We start from the raw sequence: 21574 nt of genomic DNA on the forward strand, positions 1-21574 counted from the left end.
TGTAGGTAAGCTAAATATTCTAACAAGTCAGTCCAACCATGGCAGGCTCTTTGAATATGCGTCCAGCATAGTTGATGAACAGACGTCTACACTAGAGGAAACTGGCTCAGCTAGTCAGTTCACAAAACAAACCAATCCTGGCCACCATCGCAAAACCTTGCCAGTTGCCTAATCTGGAATCCCCGGGACCGTCCTCGATTCACCTGGTTCTTCTGGGCCTCACGTCAACTGTGTGTGTCGCTGATCTCTCCAGCCGCCCCCTCCTCCTCCTCAACACCCACAACCACTGCCCAGCGCATCTCACTCGGATGAAAGCAGTGACGTCCGAGGGGTCTCTTCCTCCCTGCCCCCTCCTGTGCTCTTTCCACCCTGACCGCTGCTCAGGTGATGAGGGTCTCCCTGCACCATGCACCCTTGTGCCCCTCAAAATCTCACCCCACTTGATTGTCCAGCTGCGTCACCCACAGCTCCTGCATATGTATCCGCGTTCCCACCTGGCAGGCTCTTGTGGGTCCCCTATGCCCCATGGTGTGTTGTAGCCGTGTTGGTGGACTCCTAATCTGGACTCCAGGAATAGAGCACAAGCTGACATGCAAATGAGTGTCTTAAAACAGAACACATAGGCCAGACGCAGTGGCTCATGCCTGTAATCCCAGCACTTTGGGAGGCTGAGGCAGGCAGATCACCTGAGATCAGGAGTTTGAGACCAGCCTGGCCAACATGATAAAACCTCGTCTCTACTAAAAATACAAAAATTAGTCTGGCATGGTGGTAGGCACCTGTAATTCCAGCTACTTGGGAGGCTGAGGGCAAGAATCGCTTGAACCTGGGAGGCAGAGGTTGCAGTGAGCTGAGATCGTGCTACTGCACTCCAGTCTGGGCGATAGAGCAAGACTCTGTCTCAAAAAAAGGAGAATTTTATGAAATTCTTTGCTCCCGGGATTTGAATGTGTTCGTCCATTTACATGCAGCATCTTACCCGTCCACCTGGGTGAAATGCTTTTTAAGACTCTGCTCTAAGGTCACAACTTAACTGCCTGAAGTTCCCTTCTCCATGTCCCCAGGGATTTAATTACTTGTTAATTACATACCTGTTTCCCTCCTAGACCCTGAGCTTCTGGGGGTAGGAACTGTCTCTTCCCACCCACCTCTGATCCCCAGCAGTGTCTAGCACATGGCCGAGGCTCTTAAGTCAGCATTTGGAGAAGACAAAAGACCAGGAAGGGCACGCCAAACCATTCTCTATGGAAGACCCACCCAGTGTTCCCTGCTGTATAGTGAATGGCTCCATACTCCCAAATCTCTGCTCCTCCCTTGTTTACCTTCATGAACAGGGTCCTTTTGTGTTTGCAGGCATTTCCTCTAAGAGACTGAAGCCCAGTTGTCAAGCATCTCCCTTGCTACGGGAATTCACTAGATGTGTAATGCTTTGTAAATTACCTCTTGACAAATGTTGAGCTCTTTGTTTTTCTTTTCTTTCTTTCCTTCCCTTTCAGATTGATGCACTGAGTAAAAGAAGCAAGGAAGCTGAAGCAGCTTTCTTGAATGTCTACAAAAGGTTGATTGACGTCCCAGGTAAGCCCCGGCAGTAATGGCCCACCAGTCGGGGGCGTTGTGTCTGGTGAGTTGGTGGGTTTTTGGCTCATTCTTCTTGGCTTTCCTAAGGAAAATAAATACACCATCAGTGGCAACTTCCCCCCAAGAAACCAGGGAGTGCAGGACACATGAATTCTTCACAACCCAGACTTTGGGTACGGAGGGAAATTGGATGCACTTGTTGAAGTACTCACGTAATCTCTAGGGGATGACTTCGTAAAAGCAGAGATCCAAATCTCTGGGGCTACAGCATAAAACCCTGCACATACTGCAGAGAAGATGCAGACCTGATGTGTGTATGCTGTGTGGAAGTCCCTCATACTGCCCAATGCCACCTTTAAGACTTTAGGAATGGCCCTACTAAGACACCTGGAGTGTCCCGCTCCCCTGCCAGGTCATCCAAGATCAGTGGCCCCTGGACAAGCCCTTCGCTTAAGGGTTATGGGCAGAGGGTAACTGATAATCCTTGCAGCTACAACCAAGTATATCAGTTGTTTCTTTTATTTTTTTTTTCTAATTTTATTTATTTATTTTTGAGACAGGGTCTCGCTCTGTCGCCCAGGCTGGAGTGCAGTGGCACAATCTCCGCTCACTGCAACCTGCACCTCCCGGGCTCAAGCGATCCTCCCACCTCAACCTCCCAAGTGGCTGGGAGGTACGTGCCACCACATTCAGCTAATTTTTGTATTTTTTGTACAATGAGTGCGATGAGGTCTCACTTTATTGCCCAGGCTGGTCTCAAACTCCTGGGCTCAAGCTATCCTCCCCTCCCACCTCAGCCTCCTAAAGTGCTGTGAGGTTACATGCAGGAGCCACCACGCCTGGCCCTGTTTCTTCTTTTAGAGGGATTGAAGAATAAAAATTTAAATATGTTTGTGAGGCATTCTAAGAGGTGATGGCTTCTGATTCTTTATTCTGGAAAAGTGAGAAGGCAGGTAGAGTGCCTTGAACTCTCTGGTCCTCTTTGTGGGTCCTCGATTGCCTTATAATCTGGAGTAAGGTGATGGACATAACTATGTGGGGCCCAGCTCAGCCCTGGAGAGAGGCTGATCAGAAAATTAGGAAAGTCACTTGATGCCTTTTTCTGCCAAGCAAAGAATTGGAATTACCACCACCCTCCCCTCCCCACCCATTACAGTTGTGCACTTGCCCTTGTTAGCAATTCTCTGAATATCATTGACATCATTAGAGCTACATTAACAGAGCGAGGCAGACTCAGGTCTCCTTTGTACCTGTACTTGTGTTCTGATTCAGGTCTACCACGGGCTTTGCTGTCCCCTCTTGGAACTGGGATTAATAGAGGTCACACCAAACACGGGATGGCAGAAAGCACTTCGGACAGGGAATGAGGAGACCCAGATTCTCCTTCCCTGGATGACATTCCTTTTCCTCTCTGGACTTCAGTGTTCTCATCTGTAAAATGGAACAGGGTCAGGGAACAGCCTAATCGTAGAGAATGGTTTGCTTTGTTCTAAACTTTTGCTGTCTTAGGAGCTTATCTAGTTATTAGTTCCAAATTCTAGCCTTTTGGTTTTCTGTGAGAGTTTGTATCTGACTAGGAGTTCCCTGAAGAACCTGACTGAGCTTCACGAGGAGGCTCCTTCACAGTAAAATGGATCAGAGTGTTACCACTGGAGGGTGTCCAGGTTCTTGGCGTTTTGAGCAATGAATTGGACAAAATGCACAAAGCAAGGAAAGAATGAAGCAACAAAAGCAGATATTTACTGAAAATGAAAGTACACTACACAGGGTGAGAGTGGGCTGAGCAGCCGCTCAAGGGCCCAGATACAGATTCTTCTCGGGTCCAAATAGCCCCTTGAGGTTTCCCATTGGCAATTGGTGTTCACCCCATGTAAATGAAGTGCTGGCCCTCATTCAGTCTGATCAGTTGCAGAAAGCAACCAACCAGAGGCTGAAGTGAAGTTATAAAGGTCACACTCCTATGCAAACATCTTGATTGGTTGCGGAAAGTAACCAATCAGAGGCTAAATTGAAGTTACAAAGTTGTACTTCTATGCAAACGAAGACTTGGCCCTGCAATCAGTCTGGTTGGTTGCAACCAATCAGAGGCTGAAGTTACAAAGTTACGCTTCTCTGCAAACATCTGATTGGTTGCAGAAAGCAACTAATCAAAGGTACTTTCAATTTCCCATCTGCAGGGCAGAAAAGGTGGGGGTTTGCAAAGGAAGTAGACGCTGGTCCTTTTGTTACTTAGGCGTGGAAAGTGGGGGTTTTTCCTTCGATTTAGTTCTAGGAAGTCAGGGTGAATCGGCCTTTGGTTCCCTGCCTGCAGACCCTATTTTCCTGCCTCAAGAGCACTGTCCCTCGGGCATCAGCAGCCTGGCGGGCATCACTGGCATTTTCTTGTGCATAAGGTAGTGACTGAGAATTTTCTCTCCGGACTATGTCATGTCCATACTGACGCAGGGATAAAGAATTTACAGAAAAAGCGTGACCTGGGCTTTGAGAAATTTTATTTTGTGTTTCGAAAGAGTTCATTCTTTGACTTTTTGTTGGTTCCTCAGGCTCAGGAAGGTTCTGCTCCATTCTATTCCAAGAAGTTCTTGCTACCACTTCTGGGAGCAGGATCCCAGAAGGGGAGTGTTTTCTAGCTGAGAACTTTGTCCAGTTGGTGATTTAGTCGAAAGAAGACTGGCTCACTTCATCTTTGCCAGAGACCCAAAGACTGTTTAGCTGCTGTTTTCTAAATAATATGTAATCTCTTTTCTTTCTTTTTCTTTTTTTTTCTGAGACAGAGTCGCACTCTGTCAAAGAGGCTGGAGTGCAGTGATGTGATCTTGGCTCACTGCAACCTTCGCCTCCCAGGTTCAAGCAATTCTCCTGCCTCAGCCTCCCACATAGCTGTGATTACAGGCACCCGTCACGACACCCAGCTAATTTTTGTACTTTAGTAGAGACGGGGTTTCGCCATGTTGGCCAGGCTGGTCTCGAACTCCTGACCTCAGGTGATCCGCCTGCCTCAGCCTCCCAAAGCGCTAGGATTACAGGCGTGAGCCACCATGCCCAGCCTAGCTGCTGTTTTCTAAATAACCTATAATCTCTTTTCAAAAAGTCAAATTTGTACCTCAGTTTTTCCCTAGTGAAATTTTCCAACCGGGCAGTCACTTTAAAACATTGCTAGGTTTCTTTCTCTGCAGTTACGTTCTGTGTTAATTTCCCATAGAAAAAAGACTGTTTTTCTCATCAACGTTTCCTCTTTACCTGAGCCAACCTTGTCCATGTACATGTACAAATTTTATAGAATTTTGATCATAGCATGGGTATATATTCATATTCTGCCTTTCTCACTTAATATTATGATTCTTATTATTACCGTAAGCATTTTCCTATATTGGTAATATTCTTCACAATTTTTATTTCTGGCCAGAGAATTGAAGTTTGCAGTTTAAATTGATGGATGGTGGGAGCAAAGAATGTTTGATGTTTTCTGTAATACTAAAAGTAAATCAGAATACATCTACATTCCACATAGATCCCTTTCACCCACCGCTTCCCAGGTATTTCTTACAAATGCTGTGATCTGCCACATCTAACAAGTTACTTGCAAAGCAGGAATGGTGCTCGGAGCACTCTCCCTGTGTTTTGAAGTCTGATTATTGCTCAGATGCAATCATTCTGTGGCTGAGGCTTACAGGAAGGGCCCGGTCAATAGTGATGATGCATTTACTGACAGTCACTCAGTCGAGGGGAGTCGGGGTGCCTTAACTGTCTGCATACTTCAGGCCTTAATCCAGTGGAATCCAGAAACATTAGTAGGGTGCAGTAAGTTCTGCTAGTTGCAAGAGACAGCAACTCACACTGTCACAGGAAAAGGGAGGAAGCCCTTGGGAATAATGCAACAGGCATTCCAGCTATATGCCACACAGCCCTGCTCCTGGATCACAGGGAGAGCCGCCAAGCTGGCCCCAGGAACAGCGGAGCCAGAGTCCCACCCAGCCCAGGAGTGACAGGCACCTGACCGCACCAGCTCCCACCTGCTTCCCCTTCCTGAAGTTTTATTTATTTGTGCATTTCCTTGTTGCTTATCTCTGGGTCTCATTAGAGTGACAGCTCCGTGAGGATAGGGCTTTGCATTGTGGCTCTCTGCCCAGTGCCTGGCACGCAACAGGTGGGACATAGTGAATGACTGAAGGAGTCAATGGACCCAAATTCCCGCCACTCCCACTGAGTCCTCAGCAGCGGAGTTCACCAAGGGTTGCACTGATGACTCTCAGAGCTTTGTCCCTGGTCCAGGTCTCACTCCTGAGTGCCAGCTTGCATATCTGACTGCCGCCTGGACTTTCCCGCTGGGATGGCTGGTGGGCACCCACCTGATGTGTCCGGCAGAAGCCGTCTTCTTACTGCCTGCCTTCTTTTGGCGGGTAGCATCACCTCCCACCTTACTGCTCATGTTCTGAGCTTTTTGTTTTTCTTGAGATGGGGTCTCGCTCTGTCACCTGGGCTGGAGTGCAATGGTGTGATCTCCGCACACTGCAACCTCTGCCTTCTGGGTTCAAGCGATTCTCGTGCCTCAGCCTCCCAAGTAGCTGGGATTACAGGCGTGTGCCACCACACCTGGCTAATTTTTGTATTTTTAGTAGAGATGAGTTTTCACCATGTTGGCTGGGCTGGTCTCGAACTCCTGACCTCAGATGATCCGCCCCCCTCAGCCTCCAAAAGTGCTGGGATTACAGGCGTGAGCACCATGCCTGGCCTGTGTTCTGAGCATTTTGTCACCAACTCTGGCCATCCGACCTCTAGGATGTGTCTCAATTCCAGCCACTTGCCTTCACCCAAACTCCTGCCCTACAGTCTGCAGTTCACGTTGGCATGAGTCTAAGTGCTTACAGGGCGGCCAGACTCTTCCTGGCTAATCGCCACCGACCCCTCTGGATTAACCTGTTGAGATGCCACTTCCTGACAGAGAGGTCTTCCTGGCCTCCCCAGCTGGTTTAGGGGACCCTTCCCATGCACACACACACCCTGGCCGGGGACCCTGCCATTCACTTCATCATAATTCCTTGGTAACTGTTTGGCCGAGAGACTGGTTCAGTGTGGTTTTGTCCCTATTTCCTTTGTATCCACCCCAGTGCCTGCCATGTGGCAGAAACTCCATAAATATTGCTAAATGAATGCAGAAATTAATGAATCAAATTATTTCTTCAAAATGCTGAGTGTTTTTTTGGTCTCAGGCTCCTACTGTTCCCACTGAACCACCCTCCTGAGGTTGAAGCTTCCCAGTGAGGGCGAGCACTGCAGAGCACTAAGACAAGTCAGTTGCAGGAGAACAGAATGTATCTTTTATTGAGTTGTAGTAGTTTAATAGCTGTCTGAACTCTCATTTTACTTTGGTGTCATTCTATAAAGATTTACATGCCTGCATGGACATTTATACAGCACTTAGCATTCGGAGTTGCCCAAACCAGCACATGTGCATCTGAGGACTTCGGCTCTGGGGCCGGCCCTTGGTGTCTGGGATCTGTGTTTGGTTTACCAGACGTCCCGCCGGCGCCCCAAGCCCAGCACACAGGGTAGGATCTCCCTCCACCCCAGCTTATCCCCCACCATCCCCACCCGCCCCACTTCTCCCTTGGTGTTCTGGCTCCTCCCTCTTCTTCATCTTCCACCTTCTATAATTTCCTTCACATTAAAGACACAAAGGCCAGGCATGGTGGTTCACGCCTGTAACCCCAGCACTTTGGGAAGCCGAAGCGGGCAGATCACCTGAGATCAGGACTTTGCAACTAGCCTGGCCACATGGTGAAACCTCGTCTCTACTAAAAAAATACAAGACATTAGGTGGGCGTGGTGGTGGGCACCTGTAATCCCAGCTACTTGGGAGGCTGTGGCAGGACAGTCAGTTGAACCCAAGAGGTGGAGGTTGCAGTGAGCCGAGATTGTACTACTGCACTCCAGCCTGGGTGACAGAGCAAGACTGTCTAAAAAATAAATAAAATTTAAAAAAAAAGACACCAAATAAGCATTTAGCAATACAGTAGCATTGAACCCTCATGGTCCTCATGTACCTCTGAGTAGGTTTGATAGTTCAGACCTTGGTGTTTGTTCTTTTCATTTGCCACCAGATCGCTTCTTATTTCTTAGTCAGTTTCGCAAGTATTATCAGACTTGTCTTCCTGGGTATTACTCGGGTCAATGCCTGAGACCCCAGCACCCCTCATGCCCCACGCCACACCCCCAGGGCATCAAGAACCAGGCTGAGCCCCAGGGATACAACAGCCAGCTCAGTTCCTGCCCTCAGACTATAGAGCCTGGTGGGAATATGGGCATTAAAAAGTAATTGCGACCGGGTGCAGTGGCTCACACCTGTAATCCCAGCACTTTGGGAGGCTGAGGTGGCTGAATTACCTGAATTACTTGAGCCCAGGGGTTGAAGACCAGCCTGGGCAACACGGTAAAACCCCGTCTCTACAAAAGATATAAAAGTTAGCTGGGCATGGTGGCGTTCGCCTGTAGTCCCAGCTGCTCAGGAGGCTGCCGTGGGTGGATCACCTGAGCCCAGGAGGTCAAGGCTGCAGTGAGCCGAGATCACGCCACTGCACTTCAGCCTGGGTGACAGAGTGGGACCCTGGCAAATTAAAAAAAAAAAAAAAATTAAAAAAAAGAAGAAGAAAAAGTAATTGCACAAAAAACTGAATTTTAGGTGCGATAAGCAAAGCCCACTGGGCAATGAGAGTATAGAATAAGGTGAATCAAGCAGGACAGAGGCAGCTGCCCTCAGGTGGCACCAACTGGGGCCAGGAGAAGAAGCCACAGGAAGCAGTTTTCTGACCAGAGAAGGCAGCAGCAGGGAGGAGCTGGGACGGGAAGGAGACCAGCAGGTGGGGAGAATGTCGGGTCAATGGGGCTTAGTGAGCAGAAGAGGAAAAGGACCCAGCAGCAGCCAAGCCCTGCAGCAGCCAGACGGAGACACTGAAGTAGTCAGAGGGGCTGTGAATAATGACTCTGGGGATCGGGCGCAGTGGCTTACTCCTATAATCACTGTACTTTGGGAGGCTGAGGCAGGAGAGGTATTTGAGGCCAGGAGTTCGAGACCAGCCTGGGCAACATAGCAAGACCCCCCATCTCTTTAAAAAAAAAAAAAAAGATGAACAAGTAAAATATGCAGCCTCTGTCTCTAGTTCAAGACCAGCCTGGCAACATAGCAAGACCCTCCCATCTCTTTAAGAAAAAAATAAACAAGTAAAATAGGCAGCTTCTGTCCCTTACTGTAATGAAATGAGAAATGTCTCTGCTCTTAAAATGTGACCCTCTCAGATAGCTGGGAATATTCTGGAATGACCGCTTCTAACAGGCTCTTGCATAGCTGGAATTTTACTGAGTTCTAAGCAAAATTATGACAGTATGCATAATTCGTCAGTAATTAACCTTGTGTGGGTGACTTGCTCTTGCTTCTTGATACTTTTCATTTTTTTTTTTTACAATGAGTATCTATTTATTTCTACAATGGCGGAGAGCATAAATTAGTAAAATATTCAACTTGCAATCTTAGTTTCTGAATAGGCCTTATTAATGTATTGCAGATAAGAACTTAGTCAACTAGTTGTAGGGTAAAACACAAGTGTGACTTCTCTGTTCCAGAAACATCTTAGTAATGTTTTTGGGGGTTTTTGTTTGTTTTTTATTTTTTAGCAGCGGGGTCTCTCTTGCCCAACCTGGAGTGCACTGGTACCATCATAGCTCACTTAACCACCTCCTGGCTCAAGTGATCCCCCTGCCTCAGCCTCCTGAGTAGCAGGAACTACAGGCACACGCCACCACACCTGGCTAATTTTTAAATTTTTTGTAGAGATGGGGTCTTGCCATGTTGCCAAGGCTGGTCTCAAACTCCTAGGCTCAAGCAATCCTCCCGCCTCGGCCTCCCAAAGTGCTGAGATTACAGGCGTGAGCCACCACACCCAGCCTAGTAATGGTGTATTTTAAAGAGTTCCTAGGTAGAAGAAAAAGACTAGGCACTCCAGAACTTCTGTGCTTTGGTTGCAAAGTTCACTGGAAGCATCTCTTTGCAAGTTGTCCTTGCCTCTGTCTATGACCTGCTATCAGAACCGTATTTTACTGCTTGCTGAGATGCAGTTTAGTTCCTACAGACACAAACCCTTCAAACATGAAGGCAGTGCCTGGAAGGGTTTATTTTAAGATTTAAATCTTAGGAAGCACATTACCAGTGATATAAAATATTCATTGACTCATGAAACACTGCTAGAAGTCGCTGTTTCGTGACTGACTCATCTCCCTTTATTTCCATAGGTTAACTGGTCTGCCTTTGTGAAAAGTAGATGTAGGTTTTTCGGAAGTCCTAAAAGAGAGCTGGCTGGAAAGAGTGCATTTGTAGGCCATTCCATTTTCAGAGCCTGCTCCCAAATGCCTGTGCTCTGAGGTCCTCCCCCTGGGAGAGGTTTCATTTTGGATGTAGGAAAACCATCTCTCCTGGTGACTATCCTTGTCGGCCTAGCATCTGAGAATCTAGAAATAAAATGGAATGTCATCATTTTTGAGAACTGCTTTTTAATGCTCCTCCAGGAGAATAAAATAGCAGTCTGGTTCTTGGTGCCTGCTACTTTCAAGTGAGGACACATTACAGGTTAAAATTAGAAAACACTGTTCTTTTATACTTCTTTCTCCACTGCCTGCCCCTCACTCAAAGATCCCACATTAAGACTCCTGGAAAAAAAGGTGAAGAAATCAGCCTGGCGTGGTGACTCACGCCTATAATGCCAGCACTTTGGGAGGCCGAGGCAGGCGGATCACCTGAGGTCAGGAGTTCAAGACCAGTGTGACAAACATGGTGAAACCCCGTCTCTACTAAAAATAGAAAAATTGGCCGAGCATGGTGGCGTGCACCTATAATCTCAGCTACTCGGGATGCTGAATCACGAGAATCGCTTGAACCTGGGAGGCGGAGGTGGCAGTGAGCCTAGATCATGCCACTGCACTTTAGCCTGGGCAACAGAGTGAGACTCTGTCTCAAAAAAAAAAAAAATGACAAAATCTTATGATTTCGTTAGAAATAGCCCCTGGTTTTCATGCCAAGATGTTCATCAATGTGCCACTTGGTAGCCTTCTCGAAGGTGATAGAAATGTGGCCGTTGCAGCCTGATTCTGTAGGGTGACTCCAGTCCACGTATTCCAGGTCTCCTGGTGTTGGCAAACAAGACCTGGGACCCAGGGCCCCTCCGGAGAGCTCCCTGTAACTTCAGTAGCAGGAGACATGCGGGATCCCTTTACAAATCCTCAGTTTGCCTTCATAAAACATTTTCATTCATGTGATTAAGAAGTAATCACAGGCCCCAAACAAAACAGGACAGAAAGAGGAACTGGGTCTGGAAGAACAAAGCCCTGTGGGTGGCGGATAATGTGCTGACTCCTGTCCAGGATACAGGTCCCTGGCCCTAAGCTGGTCCTGAAACAGCCTCGGGGGACGAGGCTGTATGCTCTGTCCCAGTTACACTCAGGCCCCGGCATTAGGGAAATTGGAAACCAGGCATGGAAGCAGCGTCCCTACCTTCCTCGGCCAGGTTCACAAACCTGGGGCTCAATCCGCCTCTCCATGTAGGACACTGTATGTTTGCAGGCTGAGGAATTGGCCACCACTGTTCTAAAGACAAGCGGGCATGACAAGATGGGCGTTAGGCCTGTTGCCGCCAGGTTTTGCCGGCTGCCATCCTTCCCAAGGCTTTCCCTTCTCCATCCATCCTCCCCGGGTCCCTCGACACAGCACTAGAGTGAGAACACCCTGGATGTGACTTGGGGACTCCTCCTCGGTGTGCTTGCGTGGAGAGTGGAGAGGTGCGTCGTTTGTGCCCCGCTTTGCCGTGACCGGGGTGGTCCTGGCACGCCGGGTATCTAGACAGCTTTTCATCAGTCGCTCATCAGCATGCTAATTGCCGTATGACTAATTATGCCCTGAATTCCAGTTGATTTTCTTAATGAGACAGCTGGGTTAATTATGTAATCGTATGATTACATTAGCCTAGACTGCCCTGGCGAAAAGTAGCGTCTGCCGCACTGTGATGTCATCGCGGGGACGGTGCTCACAAGGGGGACATTCATCCTCAGGCTGGTGGCAGGGGACAGCCCCCGTCGCCCGCAGAGCGCACTGTGCAAACATGAGCCTCGTGTCTATTAAGATTGGCTTTTTCAGCCCTCACAACCTACAAGAAAAGCAGTTCACCACCAGCAGTCTCCTTGCCACCCTGCGCCCTCTCCACGCCCCCAGCCGAATCCAAAAGCCGCCTGCAGGCCTCTGCAGCTCTTCTGAGATCCAGCCATGTGTCCTTTCTTCTCACAGGACCTCTCTGCACCAAGGCTGTTGGGCTTTATCAGGGCACACCAGCACTTCCTTCAGAGTGATCCGAAGAACTCAAAGCAAAATGTTTGCATTAAAGTCCCAGAGCGACTTAGTTGATGATAACATATAAACAAGCCCTAGACTGGCCCTGACCTTAGATCCCACTGCGCACCCCAGATATGCTGTTTCATTCCTTCTTTCTGCCCGATCTCTAACACACAGCATATTTACTAGGAAAATACATGACTGATACCTTCTGGTTTCTGGCCACTTCGCTACTCCCCATCACAGCAGAACTCCCCTGGGAGGTGACTGCCTGCTGAATCACTTCTTCACCTATTTACACTCTTCCTCCTTAGACTTTTGTGGCCTTCTCCTCTTCCTCTGCCAGGGCTCTAAATGTTGGAGTATGCCAGGACATTATTCTTAGCCTTTTCCTTTTCATTTGCATTCCCTCCCTATCTAAAACTCCACATGACCAAAAGAGAATGATCATTTCCCCCCACGTGCTCCCAAGATAGTCAGTGACATCACCATTCACGCAGGTGCTTTGGCCACTGATATGGTTTGGCTCTGTGTCCCCACCCAAATCTCACCCCAAATTGTAATCTCCACATGTCGAGGGAGGTGATTGGATCATGGGGGCAGTTTCCCCGTGGCTGTTTTCATGATAGTGAGTGAGTTCTCACGAGATCCGATGGTTTTATAAGTGTTTGGAAGTTCCACCTTCGCTCATCTCTCTCCTGCCACTTTGTGAAGAAGGCGCTTGCTTCTCCTTCACCTTCCGCCATGACTGTTTCCTGAGGCCTCCCCAGCCATGTGGAACTGTGATTCCATTAAACCCCTTTGCTTTATAAATTACCCAGTCTCAGGTATTTCTTTTTTGTTTTTTTTGAGATGGAGTCTCACCATTGCCCAAGCTGGAGTGCAGTGGCATAATCTTGGCTCACTGCAACCTCCTCCTCCTGGGTTCAAGCGATTCTCCTCCCTCAGCCTCCCTGGGATTACAGGCGCCTGCCACCATGCCCAATTAATTTTTGTATTTCTAGTAGAGACAGAGTTTCACCGTGTTGGCCAAGCTGATCTCGATCTCCTGACCTCGGGTGATGCGTCCGCCTCCACCTCCCAAAGTGTTGGGATTAGAGGCATGAGCCACCATGCCTGGCCCAGGTATTTCTTTATAGCAGTGTGAAAATGGACTCATACAGCCATAATGCACAACTCAGCCTGGGTTCCCTTCTTTCTTTCACACCCAATAGCCAGGCTGTCAGTAAGTCCTAGAGAGCCAGCAGCCTCCAGAATGTATCCCAAATTCGCCCACTTACCCTTCAGCCACTGTCACCTAGTCCAAGCCACCAGTCTCTGTCACCTCACTGCACTCACACCTCCACCTAATGTCCTTTGCACAGCAGGCAGACGGGTCTACGTCAGTGGTCTCCAAACTACTTTTGCTTATGCACCCCAAGAGTAAAAATGTTTGAATTGGGCCAGGCATGGTGGCTCACGCCTGTAATCCCACCACTTTGGGAGGCCGAGGGCAGGCGGATCACCTGAGGTCAGGAGTTCGAGACCAGCCTGGCCAACATGGTGAAACCCCGTCTCTACTAAAAATACAAAAATTAGCTGGTGTAATGGCAGGCGCCTGTAATCCCAGCTACTCAGGAGGCTGACGCAGGAGAATTACTTGAACCCAGGAGGTACAGTGAGCCAAGATCGCGCCACTGCACTCCAGCCTGGGCAACAGAGCGAGACTGTCTAAAAATAAATACATACATAAACACATACAATGAAATGCGCTCATTTCAAGTGTGCAGTGTGATAGCGTGGCCACCTTCACAGTCAAGATGTAGAACATTTCTATCACCTCAAAAGTTCCCTTCTGATCCCAGTACCCAGCAACTGCTGTTCTGCTCTTTGTCACTTCTGGAGTTGTATAGAAGTGGAATCATTTGGTCTGTGGTCCTACATCTGGCCTCTTTCACTCAGCGCAGTGTTTTGGGATTCATCTAAGTTACTGGTGTCATTAGTCCTTTCCTTTTTATTGATGAATGATATTCCACTGTGTGGATATATACCAATTTGTTTATCCAACAGTTATGTTGACAGACATTTGGTTGGTTGTGGGTATTATGAATCAGTCTATAAACATTCATGGAGAAGTTGTTACATAGGTATATGTTTTTATTTCCCTTAGGCAAATACTTAGGATGAGGGTCAGGGAACCTGTACATTTTACCTGATAAGAAACGCCAAGCTGCTTTTCAATGTAGATGTATCTTTTTTTATTAATTTTTTTCATTTTCTTTTCCTCAGGATAGCAAAGTTACAGTTGTATTATTTTATCCCCTCATAAGAAATTGAGAGGAGTTCCAGTTGCTCCATGTCTTCTGTTTCATCGGTTATTTTCTAATTTTAGACATTCCTAGTGAATGCGTAATGTATTTCACAACGATTTTAGTTTGCATTTTCCTGATGATTAATGATGCAGAATATTTTTTCATGTGCATTTTTGCTTTCATAGATTTTTATTTATAAAGGTTTCAATCCCTTGCACATTTGAATTTTGGAGACAGGGTCTTGCTCTGTTGCCCAGGCTGGAGTGTAGTGATATAGTCATAGCTCACTGCAGCCTCAGTCTTCCAGGCTCAAGCGATCCTCCCACCTCAGTCTCTCGAGTAGCTGGGACTACAGGCTTGTGCCACCACACCCGATTAATTTTTTATTTTTTCTAGACATGAGGTCTAGCTGTGTTGCCCAGGCTGGTCTCAAACTCCTGGGCTCAAGCAGTCCTCCCACCTTGGCCTCACGAAGTGCTGGGATTATGGGCATGAGCCACCGTGCCTGGCTTCTGTATACATTTTAGATTCAGCTTGTCAGTTTTTACAAAGGAGTTTTCTGTGATTTTGATTAGGATTCCACTGTATTTGTAGATCAATTTGAGGAAAATTGACAACACTATTTATTCTTCCATAATATATTTATTTAGTTCATCTTTAATTTCTCTCAGCAGTATTTTACAGTTTTGATGTATAAACCTGGCACAGATTATGTTCAGTTTATTTCTAAGTTTAAGTCATGTTTTTGAATGTTATATTAAAGGATATTTTCTTTTTTAAAAAATCTACAATGTTTATTTTATTATTATTATTTTTAATCTCGCTTCATCACCAAGGCTGGAGTAAAGTGACGCGATCTCAGCTCAGTGCAACCACCGCCTCCCAGATTCAAGCAATTCTCCTGTCTCAACCTCCCAAATAGCTGGGACTACAGGTGCCTGCCACCACACCCAGCTAATTTTTGTATTTTTAGTAGAGACAGGGTTTCACCATGTTGGCCAGGCTGGTCCCAAACTCCTGACTTCAAGTGATCTGCCCACCTCAGCCTCCCAAAGTGCTAGGATTACAGGTGCGAGATTAAAGTTTATTTTCTTTGGAAATTTGTTTTCCAATTGTTTGTTGCTTTTATATAGAAATATAATGAATTTCATATATTATATAATTTTTACATTTTAACAAATAATAAAATATATAAATATATATTTTATATTATATAATGTTTATATAATAATAATATAGGTGACCTCTTAATGCTCACCTATTAGCTCTAGAAATTTTTTTGAAGTTTTCTTGAATTGTCCATATGCCCTTGAAGACAATATATACTTTTTTCTTTTTTTTTTTTTTTTTTGAGACAGAGTCTCGCTCTGTCACCCAGGCTGGAGTGCAGTGGCACAATCTTGGCTCAGTGCAACCTCCGCCTTCTGGGTTTAAGCAATTCCCTGCCTCAGCCTCCCAAGTAGCTGGGATTACAGGTGCCCGCCACCATGCCTGGCTAATTTTTTTGGATTTTTAGTGGAGACGGGGTTTCAGCATCTTGGCCAGGCTGGTCTTGAACTCCTGACCTCGTGATCTACCCGCCTTGGCCTCCCAAAGTACTGGGATTACAGGTATGAGCCAACGCACCCGGCCACAATATATACTTTATTGATGTTGGATGGAATGTTCTGTAAACATCAGTTAGGTCAAGTTGGTTGATAGTGTTGTTCATGTTTCCTGTATCCATACTGATTTCTGATCTATAATGCTGTATATTTATTTTCCTTGCTTTTTTTTTTTTTTTTTTTTTGGCACTTGCTACCTGTATAAAATGTTGACTAGAAGTAGAGAAAGCAGACATCCTTGCCTTGGACCCAACATTAGGGAAAAGCATTCAGACTTTGATAATTAAGTATAATATCAACTGTAGATTTTTTTGTAGTTGCCATTTATAAGATGGAAATTCTCTCCTATTCCTAGCTTGCGGAGAATTTTTGTCATAAATGGTATTGAATTTTCTCATATTGTTTTCGGCATCTTTTGAGATGATCATATGATTTTCCTCCTTTATTCTCTTAACATGGTAAAATAATTTGATTCTCAAATGTTAAACAAATCTTGCATTCCTAGGATAAATCTTACTTAGCTATGCATTTTATGCATATTATGCATTTTATAATACATTTTGTGCATTTTAAAATTTGCTGGATTCAATTTGCTACTGTTTTACTGAGGACTTTTGCCGTTAAATTTATGAGGAACGATATGGTTTGGCTGTGTTCCCACGCTATCTCATCTTGAATTGTAGTTCCCATAAAACCCACATGTCGTGGGAGGGACCAGTGGAAGGTAATTGAATCATGGGGGTGGTTATCCCCATGCTGTTCTTGGGATAGTGAGTGAGTTCTCACAAGATCTGATGGTTTTATAAGGAGCTTTTCCCGCTTTGCTTGTCACTCCTTCCTGCTGCCATGTGAGGAAGGACATGTTTGCTTCCCCTTCCGCCATGACTGTAAGTTTCCTGAGGTCTCCTCAGCCATGCTCAACTGTGAGTCAAGTAAACCTCTTTCCTTTACAAATTACCCAGTCTAGGGTATGTCTTTATTAGCAGTATGAGAGCAGACTAATACAGAAATATAGAACTATAGTTTTCTGGTTTTTTTCCTTTGAATATCCGTATAGGGTTTTCACTTTAAGGTTGCACTGGTCTTGTAAAATAAGTTAGAAAGTGCTCCCCCTTTCCTCTATTTGCTGAAAGAGTTTGTATAAGATTGCAGTTATTTTTTCGTAAAACTTAGTTCATCAGTGTTGCCATCCAGGCCTGGAATTTTCTTTATGGCAAGTTTTTAAATTACAAATTAACTTCTTTAACAGATGTAAGGCTATTAAGTTTTTTAAATTTCTTCTTGAGTCAGTTTTGGTAATTTGGAATTTTTAAAGGAATGATCCATTTCATCTAAATTATCAAATTTGTTGGCATAATATTGTACATAATATTTTATTAACTTTTAAATATCTGTAGGATGTGTAGTGATGTCCTTTCTTATATTTCCTGACATTAGAATTTGTGAATCCTCCCCCCAGGCTTTTTTCCTTGATTAGTCTGGCTAGAGGCTTATCAATTTTAAAGTTATTTAAAAATAGAACCAGCTTTTGTTTGCATTGATTTTTCTCTTTTTTTTTTTTTTTTTCCTTGTTTTCAGTTTTGTTGCTTTCTGTTCTTATTAGCTACCATCTACTTACTTTGGGTTTAATTTGCTCTTCTTTATGAGTTTTACTAAGTGGGCATTGTTTTATTTCATTGTGGTCAGAGTACATGTTTGTATGATTTCTGTTCTTTTGAATTTATCAAAAGTTGTTTTCTCATCCTGTACATCGATGAATGTTCCATGTGTACTTAAAGAGAATGTGTATTCTGTAGTTGTTTGAATGGCATGTTCTAGAAAAGTGAGATCTGTTTAGTTAGTGGTGTTCTTCAAGTCTCTTATATCCATATTGACTATATAAAAATCATAATATTAATTAATGTGAATGGCTTTTTTCGTTGTTTTTTTTTTGAGACAGAGTCTCGCTCTGTCGCCCAGAGTTGAGTGCAGTGACACGACTTCCGCTCACTGCAACCTCTGCCTCCTGGGTTTATGCAATTCTCCTGAATGTGGATGGCGTTTTGAAATCTAATTATTATTTTGGATTTTTCTTTTTTCTTTCAGTTCTGTCAGTTTTTGATTTGCATAGTTTAAAGCTTTGTTTTGGGGCAAATATACCTTTAAGATTATTATATCGTCTCTCAATTGTTTGATTCTTTTAAGTTTATACAATGACCTTCATTATTCCTGGAAATATTCCATATCGTAAAGTATTCTTTTTCTGATTTTAATATAAGCACTCTGGCTTTCTTTTGATGAGAGTTTTTATGTTATATATTTTTCTATCCTTTTACTATTAACCTGTCTGTATCTTTATGTTTAAATTATGTAAATACCTACATCTTGCTTTTTTATCCATTCTATCTGCCTCTTAACTGGAATGTTAGATCATTTACATTTAATGCAATTATGGATAAAGTTGGATTGAAGTCTACCATCTTACTTTTTCTATTTGTCTTGCCTGTTTTTTCTTGTATTTTTCCTGCTTTTGATTAACTGATTTTTTTAATGTTTTTATCTCCCCAATTATCTTATTAGCTATAACTCTTATTTTCTTAAGGGTTACTTTAAAGTGAAAAGTAAGCCAGCCATGGTGGCTCACACCTGTAATCCCAGCACTTTGGGAGGCCAAGGCAGGCAGATCACCTGAGGTCAGCAGTTTTAGACCAGCCTGACCAACATGGAGAAACCCTATCTCTACTAAAAATACAAAATTAGCTGGGCGTGGTGGCACATGCCTATAATCCTAGCTACTCAGGAGGCTGAGGCAGGAAAATCTCTCGAACCCGGGAGACGAAGGTTGCGGTGAGCTGAGTTCGTGCCGTTGCATTCCAGCCTGGGCAACAAGAGCAAAACTCCATCTCAAAAAAAAAGTGAAAAGTAACCATCTTTAACTTATCATTTTATACCTTCAAATAATACACCATTTCACATACAATATAAGAATCTTATAATACATTGTCACTTTCTCACTCTTGTTCTTTTGTGCATTTTTACTGATTTTACTTCTACCTATACTACAACGCTATAATACATGGTTACTATTTTTTCTTTAAACCATTAACTTTTAAAGAAATTAAAAATGAAATTATAATATTTTATTTTTACTCATCTATTTACCATTTCCAGTGTTGTTTATTCCCTTGCGTGGATTCAAGTATGCACGTGAAATCATTTTCTTTTGGTCTATAGATCTCCTTTTAACATTTATTATGATATAGGCACACTGGCAATGAATTCTGTTAGCTTTCATTCATCTGGGGAAAAAAATACCTTAATCTCACCCCTTTTTTTTTTTTTTAAGACAGAGTCTTGCTCTGTCACCCAGGCTGGAGTGCAGTGGTGCAATCTTGGCTCACTGCAACCTCCATCTCCCAGGTTCAAGTGATTCTGCTGACTCAGCCTCCCCAGTAACTGGGATTACAGGTGTGTGCCACCACGCCTGGCTAATTTTTGTATTTTTAGTAGAGACGGGGTTTCTCCATGTTGGCCAGGCTGGTTTCAAACTCCTGACCTCAGGTGATCTGCCTGCCTTGGCTTCCCAAAGTGCTGGGATTACAAGCGTGAGCCACTGCGTCCAGCCACCTTCATTTTTAAAGAGTATTTTTTGTCAGATATAAAATAGTTTCTTGGGTCTGCCAGTCATGGTGGCTTATGCCTGTAATTCCAACACTTTGGGAGGCTGAGGCAGGCAGATCGCTTGAGGTCTGGAGCTGGAGACCAGCCTGGCCAATATGGTTAAAGCCCTGTCTCTACTAGAAAAACAAAAATTAGCTGGGTGTGATGGTGCACACCTGTAATCCCAGCTACTCGGGAGGCTGAGGCAGGAGATTCTCTTGAATCCAGGAAGCAGAGGTTGCAGTGAGCTGAGATCGTGCCGCTGCACTCCAGCCTGGGTGACAGAGCAAGACTCTATCTCAAAAGAGAAATAAAATAAATAAAATGAAATAGTTTGTTGGTGGTTTGGGTTTTGGTTTTTTCTCTCTCTGGACTGACTGTTTCTGAGACAGGAGATCTCCAGTAATTCATATATATTTTTTTAACCTATATACAATTAATCTTTTTCTCTTCACCATTTAAGATTTTCCTTTTCTAATTTTGATTTCAGAAACTCTCTTACGCTTACTGGTGTTCTTTGGGTTTATCCTGCATGGAGTTTGTAGAGTTTCTTGAATTTTTAGGTTTATAGCTTTTATGAAGTTTGGAACATTTTGCCACTGTTTCTTCAAATACACCCTTTCCCTCTTTCTGGGAAATGTATGTTTGGTTGCTTAATTTTGTTTCATAGGTTGCCGAGGGTTTACTAACTTTTTTTTCAATCTTTCTGTGTATTTTTGTTTGGTTTGTTTCTGTGACTATATCTTTAAATTCACTGATCTTTTTCTTTCACTGTGTCTAATCTATTGTTCAGCCAATCAAGTGAATTTTTTCCATTTCACATACTTTAAGCTTCAGAATTCAATTTGATTCTTTATGTTTTCTGTTCCTCTCTGTATTGTATTCATATTTTTCTTTAAATCCTTGGACATGCTGATAATGGATGTTCTAGTCTGCTTCTTCCATTATCTCTTGTCATTTCTGGTTCTGTTTTTATGAAGTGATTTTTCCCCTGATCATCCTGCTGCTTTGCATGTCTAGTAATTTCCTATTGAATTTTAGACATCATGAGCTTTAACTGGATTTTGTTGTCTTATTTAAGTTTGGGCAGGCAGTTAAGTTACTTGCAGGTCAGTTTGATCATCCTGAGACTTGTTTGTAGCTTTTTGGAGTGGATATGGGCAAGCCTTGAAGATGAGTTTAGCCCTCCACTCAGGTGGGACACTTCCAGTGTCTTTACTCTTCAACAAGTCCCTGCTCTTCAACAAGTGTGTCCTCTCTGGCTGGTTGCAGTTGGAAAGTCCTCCAGCCCTCAAACTGTGGGAGGTTTTCAGCTCAGACTTTCCTTTCTATTCTTGCCTGGCCTTAGGAGTTTCACCCTGTGCATAGGCACTTTAGCTCTTGGCAAAAGATCGCCTCTCTGCAGATTTCTGTAGCTCTTGTCCCTCCTTTTCAGCACTCTGCCTTGCAAATTCCAATTGCTGCAGCCACCCAATCTTCTGATGTGTGTCCTTCAATGGACAGGGAGACCATCACACTCTGCTTGGGTTTTTTTCTTCATTGTGATGCAATCCAGAGAGTTCTTCCTGCCAGGAAGGGTAACATAGGGCTCATCTCATTTGCTTCCCTTCCTTCAGGGAAGTCTTGTTCCACCAGTTGTCCAGCGTCTGTAAATAGTTGTTTCATTGACTTTGCCTAGTTTTCTAGTTGTTTATGACCAGAGCACAAGTTGAGTATCAGTAGATCTGTCATGGCCAGAAGCAGAGACTCCAAGTTCTGTTAATTTTGATTTTTGGTTTTCATGGAAATGGCTGGAAAAAATAACTTACAAAGATAAATAGATTCAAACCAAAGAAACACATTATTGGCTATCTTTACAAAAATAGGATTCATATTTATGAAATCTAGGTATAGGTTGAGTGTCTTTTATCCAAAATGCTTGGAATCAGAGTGTTTTGGATTTGGGATTTTTGAATTAGGGATACTCAGCTTGTACTAATTATGAGAAGGTATTTGTTGAAACTCAGCTAGTCAATTTTCATTTTCCATGATACTGTTTTTTGTTTTGTTTTGTTTTGTTTTGTTTGAGATGGAGTCTCGCTCTGTCGCCCAGG

The 21574-nt window shown here is 44.3% G+C and overlaps 1 protein-coding gene across 12 annotated transcripts in view; it reads left to right on the forward strand.

Annotated features, from left to right (window-relative positions):
• The window catches only part of CUX1 (cut like homeobox 1), a 468245-nt gene that overhangs the window by 252457 nt on the left and 194214 nt on the right, over positions 1–21574 (forward strand). For all 12 annotated transcript variants that reach the window (XM_054656168.2, XM_054656169.2, XM_003949225.6 and 9 more), the window contains exon 4: positions 1497–1575. In XM_054656168.2, the coding sequence (XP_054512143.1) occupies positions 1497–1575 (79 nt within the window). The remainder of the gene's footprint in view (positions 1–1496; positions 1576–21574) is intronic.

The sequence above is a fragment of the Pan troglodytes genome, chromosome 6, assembly GCF_028858775.2.
Source record: "Pan troglodytes isolate AG18354 chromosome 6, NHGRI_mPanTro3-v2.0_pri, whole genome shotgun sequence".
In the NCBI taxonomy this organism is placed as follows: Eukaryota; Metazoa; Chordata; class Mammalia; order Primates; family Hominidae; genus Pan; species Pan troglodytes.